The 14509-nt window shown below is 47.2% G+C and overlaps 1 protein-coding gene across 1 annotated transcript; it reads left to right on the top strand.

The window, feature by feature from the left end:
• Positions 1 to 8854: 8854 nt before the first annotated feature.
• On the top strand, positions 8855 to 10501 carry LOC146973976 (tripartite motif-containing protein 16-like). The gene has a single exon (XM_085796756.1). It carries the CDS (start codon positions 8855 to 8857, stop codon positions 10499 to 10501), a length of 1647 nt encoding a protein of 548 aa, XP_085652882.1.
• The last annotated feature ends 4008 nt before the right edge of the window (positions 10502 to 14509 follow it).

Raw genomic sequence — 14509 nt, 5'->3', positions numbered from 1 at the left:
CTGCACTGATCCAGTCTGAGCTGGAGGAGCTTCTCTGCTGTGATGTCTTTACTCCATTTGCTCCAAGAAGGACGTTGTGTGATTGCTGACCGGCTACAGCAAAGTTTTATAACCCCCTCCTCCACCCAACTTTCTTTTCTGGAGAAAAGTCTGGTGAGTGAGACTAGCACTGACCTGGAATCAGCAGGTACAGTTGTTTCAAAGAAAACAATAAGTAATGCACTCAACCGCCATGGCCTCCATGTCTTGCATGGCATCAATCAGGACTAAACCAGCTGATATTACTTTGCACTGATAGGAGACAGGATTACATTCTAAATACTGACAAACTCCTGCTGCTTTCTTGGCTTTCCATACCTTTTTGCCCCTCCTTTTCTCCATGTGTTCAATACTTATTCCCTGTGTCATTTCACTTTATTACACATAACTTAATTTATGGACATTAATGTTCGGATTTCTTTGTATGTGTGCATTACTTGGGTTGATGCCGACATCTGGTGAAAATTTCATGTCAATAGCTCTATTAGAAATATATTTTCTGAGTAAAATGTTGACGTGTTCAATACTTATTTTCCCCGCTATATATATATATATATATAAACTATAATAATCTATAGATTATCCACGTTGTCAATGAAAAAATATAAGTTTGTAAAATTAAAAAATATGATCTTTTAAAGTGTGTATAAATCATTTAACAGGTTCATGTGGATTATATTATGGATGTGGAACATATCAGCATGTGTAAAATGTCTATCAAAGATTATTGATCACATTAATCATCTGCCAGATGTTTGTGTCACTATGAATATGACCTGGATGATCTAATGTTAACTCTGTTGTTGTATGGACCACATAAACTGCTGTTGTAATCATGTTATCTAAATCACTTTACTGTTATTTATGGAGAAATATATAAAACTATAATAATCTAAAGATTATCCACGTTGTCAATGAAAAAATATAGAATATAAGATTGTAAAATTTTAAATTATGATCTTTTAGGGAACAGGTGTCAAAACTTACTGTACAACATTATTCAAATAAATAAATCATTTAACAGGTTCATGTGGATTATATTATGGATGTGGAAAATATCAGCAGTGTTTCCCATTAATTAACGAGTCTGTTTTTTGGGGGGGGTTTTTAAAAAAAAAAAAAAAAAATTTCCTCACGTGTGTCTACGTGCGGTGCGACCGCATGTGAGAGAGGCGACAGTTTGAGAGGCTGACTGGCAGAGATGAGAGCTGGTGAAACGCTATATTGAAAAGATAGATAGATAGATACACAGACAGGGGCGCACGCTAAATGCGCTATATCACGCTAATTGCTCAGCTGCTCTATATCGCTTCAGTTCACGCGAGCATCTCATGTACAGCCAGAAGTCACGTGTCCCCTCCGGGTTTAACCACGGATCCCACCCTACCAAAGAAAATAATACACTCCATCAGTCTGTGTTCATAACATTATATATTTTGCACAGATAACACGTAATCACATAAATTAATCTCAACTTCGTACCTCCACCAGTCTGGTCAGTCAGTCTCAGTCAGGAGAAAGGCACGGCGGCTGTCGCTCGGTCCTGCGGGGGGGGGAGTAAATTACTATGGCATATGGCGTATGGTTGGATTTGGTTAATTTCATTCCAGCGATCGCCGGGCCGTTCGCTTACCGAGGGTCCGAGGGTCGTCCTCCGTCCTACGATGTGACTGAGTGCTTACTGCTGCTGGCTGCTTCTGTGGTCTCGAGTACTCGTGAGTGAAAGTGGAGTGAGCCTTTTCCGGGTTTGCCGGGGAGTGTGTAAACGGTGATAGGCTGTGTAGCTGTGGGCGTATGTATGAATGGCCAGATTTATGAATGAACGTGGGCGTGGCTTGTACAAGGAAAGATCAGGGAGCACCTGGGTCGCTACCCCCCCCCCCCCCTTAGCGAAAGCCGACTAGGGAGGCAGTGGTGTGACTCTGAGCCAAGGTCAGTCAGCGTCCATGCTGTCGTCCCCAGTCTGGTCGAGTTTTCCGTCGTTCCAGGTCCACGGCCTTTTCCGGTCAGGAGACCATTGGTATCGGGGAAACCCAAAAAATCCTCTTCATCCGACTCCTCTTCAAAGATGTCCAACACCCGCTGCCGCTCCTGCTTCTCCAGTTCCTGAGCACTTAAGTAGCAGGGTTTCAAGCGGGCAAGGTGGACAACTTTTAAGTCACCTGTATCCTCCCGCACCACCTGATAGTTCACAGGTCCTACTTGCTGGACCACTCGATATGGGCCATGCCACTTGGGAGCTAGCTTTGCCATGAAAGATTTAGAGGCCTTAGAGATAGGCTGGGCCTTCACCCAGACTGTCATGCTCAGCAAACTCCTGTTCCCGCCGGTTCCTGTCATAGTTGCGCTTCTGGCGATGTCGCGTCGTAGCCAAATTCTTCGAGACAAGATCAGTTAGCTCCTCCAGCTGAGCAACTTTACTGTAGGAAGGGGAGTTTGGGGACAGCTCCTGAGGTTGCAACAGAACTCTGCCAGATATTTGTCCCACTGTTTATGTTGCATGCCAACATAGGAAGCAACAATGGTCTTCAGAGTACGGTTTATTCTCTCAGTGAGGTTTGTCTGGGGATGGTACGCCGACGTCATCTTGTGTCCCACATTCCAGGTCTTACAGACAGCTTTGAAGACCGTTGAGATAAACTGCGGTCCACGATCCGAAAGGAGGAAATCAGGCACGCCCCAACGGGTTAGAATGTCCTTCACCAAGATACGTGAGATGGACTCTGCCGTGGCGGTCTTCAGGGGAAACAACTCCACCCACCGGGAGTAATAGTCCACAAAAACCAACAGATAGACATTTTGATTCGAGCTCCTGGGGAACGGTCCCATCAGGTCCAACCCCAGCATCTCCCAGGGACGATATACTACAGTCTGCTGAAGTTTTCCTGCCCGTTTCTGGTTCTCAGGTTTGTAGATCTGACACACAGTGCAGTTTTGACAATATAGTCGTACATCCGAGCTCAACTTTGGCCAATAAACCAGTTGTTGCATCCTTCTATAGGTCTTGGGTCGCCCCAGATGACCAGAAAGGGGGTCCTGATGGAAGTACTCCAGAAGATGTTTTCGGAAGCTGGCCGGGATGTACAATTGGTACACAGTCTTGTGGGGAAACGTAACTACACGGTAAATAAGGTCGTCCAGAAGGTCAACGCAAGTACTGGAGTTAACGATGACTTTCCCCTCCTCCTCCACCTTCTGATATAATGCTTGACATTCCGGATCGGCCTGTTGGGCCTGCCACACGGCCTCTATGGAGAGGGGAAGCTCCAGCACAGGACCAGATGAACCAGACATCAGGGCTGCACATACAGGCACAGTGGGCCGGTCAGGTGGAGCTCGGGAGAGGGCATCCGGCACTGTGTTGTATTTCCCTCGTCGATATTCAACAGTAAAGGTGAACTCCTGTAACCGCAAAGCCCACCTGATCAGTCGGGAACCTGGCTTGGTGGTCTTGAAAACCCACAGAAGAGCTGCATGGTCCGTCACGACAGAAAAAAGTCGTCCTTCCAGATAGTGCCTCTACCTCTCCAGAGCCCACACCACAGCCAGACACTCCAGCTCCGTGGCAGAATAGTTCCGTTCTGGGGAATTGAGGCTGCGACTGGCAAAGGCAAGGACTTCCTCACTCCCAACACCGGTCCTCTGAGCCAAGATGGCCCCTAGCCCAACCTCGCTGGCGTTGGTGTAGACAATAAAGGGCAGGCTGAAGTCTGGGTGACCAAGAACGGGTGGCACAACTAAACATTCCTTCAGCTCTTCAAACGCAGCCTGACAAGCGGGGGTCCAGTCAAACTTCACTCCTTTCCTCTTCAAAGCGTTAAGAGGCTCCGCGATTGTAGAGAAGTTCGGGAGGAACCGGTGATACCATCCGGCCATCCCCAAAAATCGCTGCAGGGACTTCAAATCAGCGGGAGCTGGGAATTTCCGAACGGCCTCTGTCTTCTCGGGGTCGACCTGGACCCCCTCTGCGGACACTACATGCCCCAGAAACCTGAGAGAAGTCCTGCAAAGCTTGCTCTTCTTCATATTGACTGACAGTCCAGCCTCCCGGAGCTTGTCCAGGACAGCTTGTACATCAAAAAAATGTTGCTCCCATGAACGTGAAAAAATGATAATATCATCTAGGTACACTAGGCAAATCACTCCCTTCAGCTCCCCCAACGCCCGCTCCATTAGCCTCTGGAAGGTGGCCGGGGCATTTTTGAGGCCAAAGGGCATGACACGGAATTGAAACAGACCCAGAGGGCAGACAAAAGCGGTAATTTCACGCACCTTCAGGTCCATTTCAACCTGCCAATACCCACTGTTCAAATCCAGAGACGTGAAAACAACTGCTCCGGACAGACAGTCTAATATTTCCTGAATCGTGGGTAAAGGATAGGCATCGGTGACAATGGGATAGGCATCGGTGACAGTGATCTCATTGATTTTCCTAAAATCCACACAGAATCTGGGTTTACCACCAGTCTTCTTGGGAATCATAATCACAGGAGAGGCCCAGGCAGAGCTAAAGGGTTCAATGACGCCGTCTTTCAGCATGTCCTCGACGAGCTCCTTCATCACTTTCAGCCTTACAGGTGAGACCCTGTAGGCCTTCTGACGGATCGGATGGGAGTTGGTAAGGTATATTTCATGTTTCGGTACGTCCGTCCGGCCCACCTTGGTGGTACACACATCCATACTAGTCCGAAGTAACGATCTTAACTGTGGTTTCAGGTGTTCGTCCAAATGAGAATCCTCAACTGCCCTCCTGGCCAAGTCAGTGTCCTCCAAGGCGTCCAGGGAAGGTGACCACGATGCAGCGGGTGGAGCCTCCACTGAGAAAAAAGCAAGGGAATCATTCGCCCCGCCCTCTGCCAGTTGAGAGAACTCCCCACTGAAGGGATACTTCTTCGCCTCCTCATCCCTAAACCAATACTCGCTGACTGGGTAGACTGAGCTTGTGGTGGAGGGGGTGGGTGGGGTGTTGAGTAGTTAAATTGCTGGCCGTGGGGCTGCGAGTGGTTAAATTGCCGGCCGTGGGGCTGGTTGGTTTGCTGCAGGTGGGGGTGGTTGGATTGCTGCAGGTGGGGTTGGTTGGGGGCCTGGGCCGTGATCCTCGTCCTATTATACTGGGCATAATTAGGACAGGATCGAGGAGCATGACTGCCTTTACATCTCCAACAGTAAATCTCCGTTGGGGTGTTGTTAGCTGGTGGCAGGAAATCTGTAGGTGGTAACTCTCCTTTCTCCTTTCCACTCGGCCTCCCTCCATGTTTTTTTCTTTGGTCATATTGTGACAGACTGCTCTTATCCTTCTCCAGCTGCCGGCCTAACCGCACCAGTTCATCCACCGTGCCAACTCTGCCCCGGAGTTGACTGGCCATCCGCAGATCCAGATTCCTGAAGATCATTTTCAGAACAGTTTCCTCTGTTACCTCTGGCCTCCACCGCTGACACAGGGAATGATACCTATCGGCAAAGTCCCGGATGCTTTCTCCTTCCTGCTGTACCCGCGTCCTCACTCGCTCTTCTAGTTCATCCTCATAGTCCTCTGCAAGGAAAGCCGCCCGGAACTGTTCCTGAAACTCTGACCACGTGTGGATGTGTAATCGGGCCACCGCCAACCAGTCCCTCGCCGTTCCATGCAAGACATTTCTCAAGGTTGCCATCACCTCCTCATCTGATAGTGGATTTAAAGCGAGAAAGTCGTTGCACTTCTCCAGATATAGAAGTGGATCTATTTCGTCCCCCATTTTTCCAAATGTGGGAAACTGTAGTCTCACAGGGCAGTTCCTAGCTGCCCGTGCCCGCATCCCAGTACCCACAGGGGAACTCTCCGGTGACTCTAAGAGACCCTTTTTGGCCTCCGGCAAGGCTGTGGACTGGAGACGTTCTCTCTGGGTCACCCACAACTGACCTTTCGCAGACCCCAGAACCGGAGCCTCCCCTACTGGCAGCCAGTGCCGACACATTCAGGGTCTGTCGCATTGTTGTTACATCTTGAACCATGATGTCCATGTTCTGTGTCAGGGCAACCACTGCATCCTCCAACTTATCCACAGTCATCACCACCGGCGACATAAAGTCTCTGATGTTTCCTAATAGCTCTGTATGATGATGCAATAACCGCCAGTTCACATTTGCTGCCACCTGATTCCTTATGTACCCATCATGTTTAGACAGGGAATCCTCCATTTTCCTATTGTGATCCTCCAATCCCTCTTTGACCTCCTTTAATATCCTCTTCAGACCAGACAGTAGCTCATACCTGTTTGCCTTTTGAGCTTCAACAAGCATTTAAATTGTATTACTTAAATCATTGATTGCCTCATTCCTTCCATCCTCAGGCCGTCTCTGACTTTGAGGCCACCCCTCGAGATTCAGCTCTGTAGTAGCACACAAATTCATATCCTGCAGTGACCGTCTGGTTCCTTCATTTCCCAGTGGTACAGTACCACTGTTCTCCACCAGGGGATCCAGCCCTCTGGCCTCTGTCTCCCGCTGTTGGGCCTCCTGGCCGCTAGAGGTCAGCCTTGGATTGTAATTAATGGAAGGAGCCAAAGGAGGTGGCAATTGCGACCATTGTCCCTCCTGGCCCCCAGGGGGCAATCCTGATTCCGCCAAATCCCAGACAACCAATGACTCCGTAATTTCCTGGTTACTTCCTGATTCCTCTTCCAGATATTTACTCCGTCGTCCGTCCGTGGTAAGTGTTTATTGACTCCACTCCCACACTTTAATCCCAAACGCCAGGGTTGCAATGTCCTATTTTTTTCTTTGTCCCATCTGGGGTGCCATTTGTGTAACGGGCCGGGTGAAACAGTGTATGGCCGTCTGAGTCGTCAGTCCCGTCGGACAAAGGGTGACGTCATTTGCGTCTCACACCATAACTCCCGCAACCCCACACAAAACATTCACAAGATTCGTTTGCTTTCAATTGTAGTCTGTATTTGCACATATTCAGTTCACGCGAGCATCTCATTTACAGCCAGAAGTCACGGTGCCCCCCCCAGGTTTAACCACGGATCCCACCCTACCAAAGAAAATAATACACTCCATCAGTCTGTGTTCATAACATTATATATTTTGCACAGATAACACGTAATCACACAAATTAATCTCAACTTCGTACCTCCACCAGTCTGGTCAGTCAGTCTCAGTCAGGAGAAAGGCATGGCGGCTGCCGCTCGGTCCTGCGGGGGGGGGGGAGTAAATTACTATGGCATATGGCGTATGGTTGGATTTGGTTAATTTCATTCCAGCGATCGCCGGGCCGTTCGCTTACCGAGGGTCCGAGGGTCGTCCTCCGTCCTACGATGTGACTGAGTGCTTACTGCTGCTGGCTGCTTCTGTGGTCTTGAGTACTCGTGAGTGAAAGTGGAGTGAACCTTTTCCGGGTTTGCCGGGGAGTGTGTAAACGGTGATAGGCTGTGTAGCTGTGGGCGTATGGATGAATGGCCGGATTTATGAATGAACGTGGGCGTGGCTTGTACAGGGAAAGATCAGGGCGCACCTGGGTCGCTACAGTGTCTATTAAAGATTATTGATCATATTAATCATCTGCCAGATGTTTGTGTCACTACACCAGGCTACACTACACTACGCTACGCCACACTACGCTACACCACACTAAACCACACTACACTACGCTACGCCACACTACACTACGCTACGCCACACCATGCTACAGCTCACTACACTACACTACGCTACGCCATGCCACACTACACTACACTACGCTACGCCATGCTATGCCTCACTACACTACACTACGCCATGCCATGCTATGCCTCACTACACTACACTACGCCACGCCATGTTACACTACGCGTCACTACGCTACGCCATGCCACACTACACAACTCTACGCCACGCCATGCTACGCTACGCCTCACTACACAACACTACGCTACGCCATGCCACACTACACTACGCTACACCTCACTACACTAGACTAGGCTACGCTACGCCTCACTACACTACGCTATGCCATGCCACACTACACTACACTACATTATGCTACACCACGCCATGCTACGCTACGCCACACTACACTACACTACACTATGCTACACCACACGACACTGCACAACGCTACGCCACACTACACTACGCTACACCACGCCACGCTACACCACACTACACTACACTATGCTACACCACACTACACTACGCCACCACACACTACACCACACTACACTACACTACACTATGCTACACCACACTACACTACACAACGCTACGCCACACTACACCACGCCATGCTACACCACACTACACTACAGTATGCCACAATAGTGTAGTCAATAAAGCTGATGTTCTTGTTGTCTTCCTATTTTGTCTCTTGTTGCTCAGAATTTCCTAAATTTGTCCAGAATGGCTCCGACCACTGCTGCAAAGCTGCTTCAATCTGATGATGTGATTTGTTTCCTGTTTGCTGCTTCTCACCTGTTTTATTTACTTCTATTTACTGACATCACATCTGAGTTCAGGCTTCATTAAAGACTTTGATGTTGAACTTTGACTTGGTTTCCTGTCTGATCCCTGAGTCTGAGTCAATCACCAGCTGCTTTATGACATTTACACAGGCTCCATGTGTAGAGACGATATTCTAACTCACTGCTCCTGTTTTTACTGTCACTTTATTGTGGTACTTTGACCTGAGTAATAAATTATATTGTTTTCATGTGAGAGCATGTTTATGAATGTCAATAAATGAACCTTGAACCTCATAACTGGAAACAGGTGACGTGTCAGAGCTGATGTGGCTCAGAGAACAACTTGGTAATCCAGAGTGAAACGTCTTGACTTTGAAGACGGTCGTAGAGGAGAAATGGCGCAGCGAAAAATGAATCTGGATGAAGACAAACTGAGCTGTTCGATCTGTCTGGATCTTCTAAAGGAGCCGGTGACTATTCCCTGTGGACACAACTACTGTATGAGCTGTATTAAAAACTGCTGGGGTGAAGATGATCAGAAGAAGACGTGCAGCTGTCCTCAGTGCAGACAGAGCTTCACACTGAGGCCAGCCCTGGTGAAAAACACCCTGGTAGCAGAGTTAGTGGAGGAACTGAAGAAGGTAGGACTGAAAGCTGCTTCAGCTGATCACTCCTACGCTGGACCAGGAGACGTGGCCTGTGACTACTGCACTGGGAGGAAGCTGAAAGCCGTCAAGTCCTGTCTGGTGTGTACGGCCTCTTACTGTGAGCAGCACCTTCAGCCTCACTACGACGTAGCTCCACTGAAGAAACACACGCTGGTCCAAGCCTCTTCTAAACTTCTGGAGAACATCTGCCCTCGCCATAACGAGGTGATAAAGATCTTCTGCCGCACCGATCAGCAGTGTATCTGTTCTCTCTGCTCCAAGGATGAACACAAAGGCCACGACGCAGTCTCAGCTGTAGCAGAAAGGGCTGAGAAACAGAAGGAGCTCGGGCTGAGTCGTCAAAAGATCCAACAGAGAATCCAGGACAGAGAGAAAGATGTGAAGGTGCTTCAACAGGAGGCGGAGGCCATCAACCTCTCTGCTGATGAAGCTGTTAGTAACAGTGAGAAGACCTTCACCCACTTGATCCAACTCATTGAGAAGAGAAGGTCTGAGGTGAAGCAGCAGATCAGATCTCAACAGGAAACTGAAGCGAGTCGAGTCAAAGAGCTGGAGGAGAAGCTGCAGCAGGAGATCACTGAGCTGAGGAGGAAAGACTCTGGTCTGGAGCAGCTGTCAATCACAGAGGACCACCTCCATTTCCTAAACAACTACCCCTCTCTGTCTCATCTGGGTAAAGCAACGAAGTTACCCACCATCAAGCGACCAGATTTTGAGGAAGTGACAGCAGCAGTGTCAAAGGCCAGAGACAAACTACAGACTGTTCTCAGTGAGGAGTGTGTTTTCATATTGGAGGTTTTACTGCTGCAGAGAGAACCTCAGACCAGAGCTGAGTTCTGGAGATTTTCAAAACAAATCATTTTGGATCCAAACACAGCACACACACGTTTGTTTCTGAGTGACAGGAACAGAAAAGTAACTGTGATGAGAGTGAACCAGTCATATCCAAGTCATCCAGACAGATTCACTGGATGTCCTCAGGTCCTGAGTCCAGAGGGTCTGACAGGACGTTGTTACTGGGAGGTGGAGTGGAGTGGTCACGTTTATATAGCAGTTTCCTACAAGAACATCCAGAGAACAGGGACAGGGACTGAATGTGTATTTGGACACAATGACAAATCCTGGTCATTAAACTGCTACGGTCGTGGTTATATATTCAGACATAACAGTAATGGTACCTCCGTCTCAGGTCCTCAGTCCTCCAGAACAGGAGTGTACCTGGATCACAGGGCAGGTATTCTGTCTTTCTACAGCGTCACTGAAACCATGACTCTGATCCACAGAGTCCAGACCTCCTTCACTCAGCCTCTACATCCTGGATTCAGGCTTTATTCTCCTGTTGGAGCCACAGCTGAGTTGTGTGAACTCCAGTAAACAGGAGTGTTAAGTGTGGTTCATCATGAAGCTGCAGTCGACTGTGTGTGTAGGTTTGTCTGCACTGATCCAGTCTGAGCTGGAGGAGCTTCTCTGCTGCCATGTCTTTACTCCATTTGCTCCAAGAAGGACGAACTTTCTTCTCTGGAGGAAGGTCTGGTGAGGGAGACTAGCACTGATACACACACTGATGGGTTTTTCTTGGGTTTTTTCTCGACTGTTTGTTTCAACAACACAATACTAATGTTTTTATTTTCTACTTCTGGATTAGATTATTTAGTTTGATGAAACTTTATCGTTACTTGCATTTAACATGTGGATTATATTATGGATGTGGAAAATATCAGCATGTGCAAAATGTCTATCAAAGATTATTGATCATGTTAATCATCACTATGAATATAACCTGGATGATTTAATGTTTACTCTGCTGTTGTAATCATGTTATCTAAATCACTTTACTCTTATTTATGGAGAAATATATAAACTATAATAATCTAAAGATTATCCACGTTGTCAATGAAAAAATATAAGATTGTAAAATTTAAGAATATGATCTTTTAAAGTGTGTATAAATCATTTAACAGGTTCATGTGGATTATATTATGGATGTGGAAAATATCAGCTGTGCAAAGTGTCTATCAAAGATTATTGATCATGTTAATCATCTGCAAGATGTTTGTGTCACTATAACCTGGATGATTTAATATTTACTCTGTAGTTGTATGGACCACAGACTGTTCTGCTGTTGTAATCGTGTTATCTAAATCACTTTACTCTTATTTATGGAGAAATATATATATATATATATATATATATATATATATATATATATATATATAAACTATAATAATCTAAAGATTATCCACGTTGTCAATGAAAAAATATAAATTTGTAAAATTTAAAAATATGATCTTTTAAAGTGTGTATAAATCATTTAACAGGTTCATGTGGATTATATTATGGATGTGGAAAATATCAGCATCTGCATCAAAGATTATTGATCCCATTAATCCTCTGCCAGATGTTTGTGTCACTATGAATATAACCTGGATGATTTAATGTTAACTCTGTAGTTGTATGGACCACATAAACTGCTGTTGTAATCATGTTATCTAAATCACTTCACAAAAAAAGCTATAATAATCCAAAGATTATCTATGTTGTCAATGAAAAAATGATGATGATCTTTTAGGGAACAGGTGTAAAAACTTACTGTACAACATTATACAAATAAATAAATCATTTAACAGGTTCATGTGGATTATATTATGGATGTGGAAAATATCAGCATGTGCAACGTGTCTATTAAAGATTATTGATCAAATTAATCATCTGCCAGATGTTTGTGTCACTACACTACACTACACTACACTACACAACGCTACGCCTCAGGGACAATGTACAACATTAGTAGGTGAGTAAAATAATTACATTTGACTAAAACATGTACATTTGGTTTAGAAAAATTCCTAATAAACAACAAGAAAATTTATGTTTTGCATTTGGTTCTTTGGTTCTTACTGAACCGAAAATGAACCGAACCGAGACGTCGAAACCGAGGTACGTATCGAACCGTGATTTTTGTGTATCGTTACACCCCTAGTATTTTCTCAGACTTACAACCAATCAGGATTCGTCATAGTGCGTGGGGATGTTGAGCTGAGGCTGTGACCTCCATGTGACCCTGAACTCACCAGGTGTGATGAACTAATCACACTGATGGTTTTGGTATCTGCAGGAGTTCAGACAAACAAGACCAGCAGCATGTAGAAAGTGCATGAATGTGCATTAATGTGAGTTTGAATAAATGCTCCATCAATCTGTAGACTCGTCTGATTAAACAGCAGGATGATTCAACACCGTCAGTCATTCATCCTCCGTCTGCTGCAGGTGCACTAATCAAACTGATGAGAAAAGTAAAGTCCTGCCTGAGTGTATGAAGCAGTGTAGTTAGACATATAGGGCCCTAGTTTCTTAGACCAGGTGAAGTCTAACATCAGCGCAGCTTCGCCACGTCAACGGGGTGTGGCCCAGGTCCAATTCGCAAGATTGGTGGGCCGCGCAGTCAGACTTAGACCAGCGCAGCCCCTCCCCTCGTCCCTCCCACCGGCGCAAACGGCAAAGAGGGAGGAGAGAGGGCGGGAGGGAGACAGGAGGAGGAGAGAAAGGCGTGGAGTGGGTTTGACACAGCCGAGTCAGATCTTCACCAATCAAAGGAGCTCCTCTCCTCACCTTTAACTGCGCGGCGGGCGATGCGCGCTGCAAGTTTGTCATTTTATACTTGGACATGGACGGAGGAGACAGCGACGCCAGAGGCCGAACCTCTCCCCGTAGGAAACAGCTGTTTTGGTCCGGAGGTCCGAGCTCAGAGTGACCAATAATGAGTTTACTAATATACTTAACCAGGTTTGATCTGATACACTGAGAACCCCTGCCCAATGTAAGAAACAACTAATACACTAATAAAGAAACTCACATTTATTCAAACCCTATGTAAGCAAGATGACAGGTGTACACTAATCACAACATAAACACAGACCATGTGGATTAAATCAGCGTAAAGGACGCGCGCTCTCTCTCTCCCTCCCTCTCGCTCTCTCTCTCTCTGTCCTCCTCTCTCTCTCTCTCTCTCTCTCTCTCTCTGTCCGTCTCTTTTTTTTCTCTTTTTTTTCTGTGATAGAGATGCTGAGTATACTGTAGTAGGCTATATACTGACTATCTGATACCGAGGCTGTTGTGGTGGACTAAGAGAGATGATGATTTGTGTTTTGTTTTTCATTACGGCTGCGTGATGCGGTCGCTCTCCGCTAATGAATTAATAAGTAAATAAATAAATAAAGCGATCATCACAAGGGCAGAGTGGTATCTCAACACGGCAGCGACATGCAGTCATCCACCCTCAGTCCTGCTTTTGGGACATCCACAGCTGCTTTTCAGTGCCAGTTCGTCCCTGCTGTGTTAATTCAGGTGGAGTTTCCTTTACGCACCGACAGCCTTTGATCTCTGCTTTGATCTGACGTCAGATGTGACGGGACAATCTATATAGATATAAATTCACGTGTTGATTCCGTTAGTTGCATTAAATAGTGGTTATTGTGGATATTTATTGCATTGAAATGTGCCTGGAACTGTGGAGATCTGCCTGTGAGGTCTTGGTGACGTGTGTGCACTGCAGGTCAGTCAGCCAAACTTCCACTGCACCTGCTGCGCTCCGCCCTGCGCTGAGAGTAGACCTGGTCTCCGCCCTGAGAGTAGACCTGGTCTCCGCCCTGCGCCGAGAGTAGACCTGGTCTCCGCCCTGCGCTGAGAGTAGACCTGGTCTCCGCCCTGCGCTGAGAGTAGACCTGGTCTCCGCCCTGCGCTGAGAGTAGACCTGGTCTCCGCCCTGCGCTGAGATTAGACCTGGTCTCCGCCCTGCGCTGAGAGTAGACCTGGTCTCCGCCCTGCGCCGAGAGTAGACCTGGTCTCCGCCCTGAGAGTAGACCTGGTCTCCGCCCTGCGCCGAGAGTAGACCTGGTCTCCGCCCTGCGCTGAGAGTAGACCTGGTCTCCGCCCTGCGCCGAGAGTAGACCTGGTCTCCGCCCTGCGCCGAGAGTAGACCTGGTCTCCGCCCTGCGCTGAGATTAGACCTGGTTTGAGGTGGCGAGCTTTCAGCGCAACCTCGGTGGGACATTTTCGCACAAAACTTCCACTGCACCAAGCTGAATCTGTGACGCCTCCCCCTGCTGCGCGGCCACGCCTATCTCAGCGCAGCGCGATCTGCCAATCTTCCAATCTGACTTTGCGCTAGGCTGCGCTGGTCGAAACTTGCATTAGACCGGCTGCGCTACCTTGCGCCACCTGCGCTGCGCCAGCAAACTAGGGCCCATAATATATATATAAAGCAGATGTTTGCTCTGCTCCTCTGTAATGAACATGTGAGGACGTTAAATCAACACAACCACAACTACAAGACACAGGAGGAGGTCTGAATCTCAGTGAGTTAAACAAGAACAACCAAGAAAT

Source organism: Trachurus japonicus, chromosome 14 (assembly GCF_045865225.1).
Source record: "Trachurus japonicus isolate A0001 chromosome 14, Traja_1.0".
NCBI classification, from domain to species: domain Eukaryota; kingdom Metazoa; phylum Chordata; class Actinopteri; order Carangiformes; family Carangidae; genus Trachurus; species Trachurus japonicus.
This window is presented reverse-complemented; position numbering and strand designations above follow the sequence as displayed.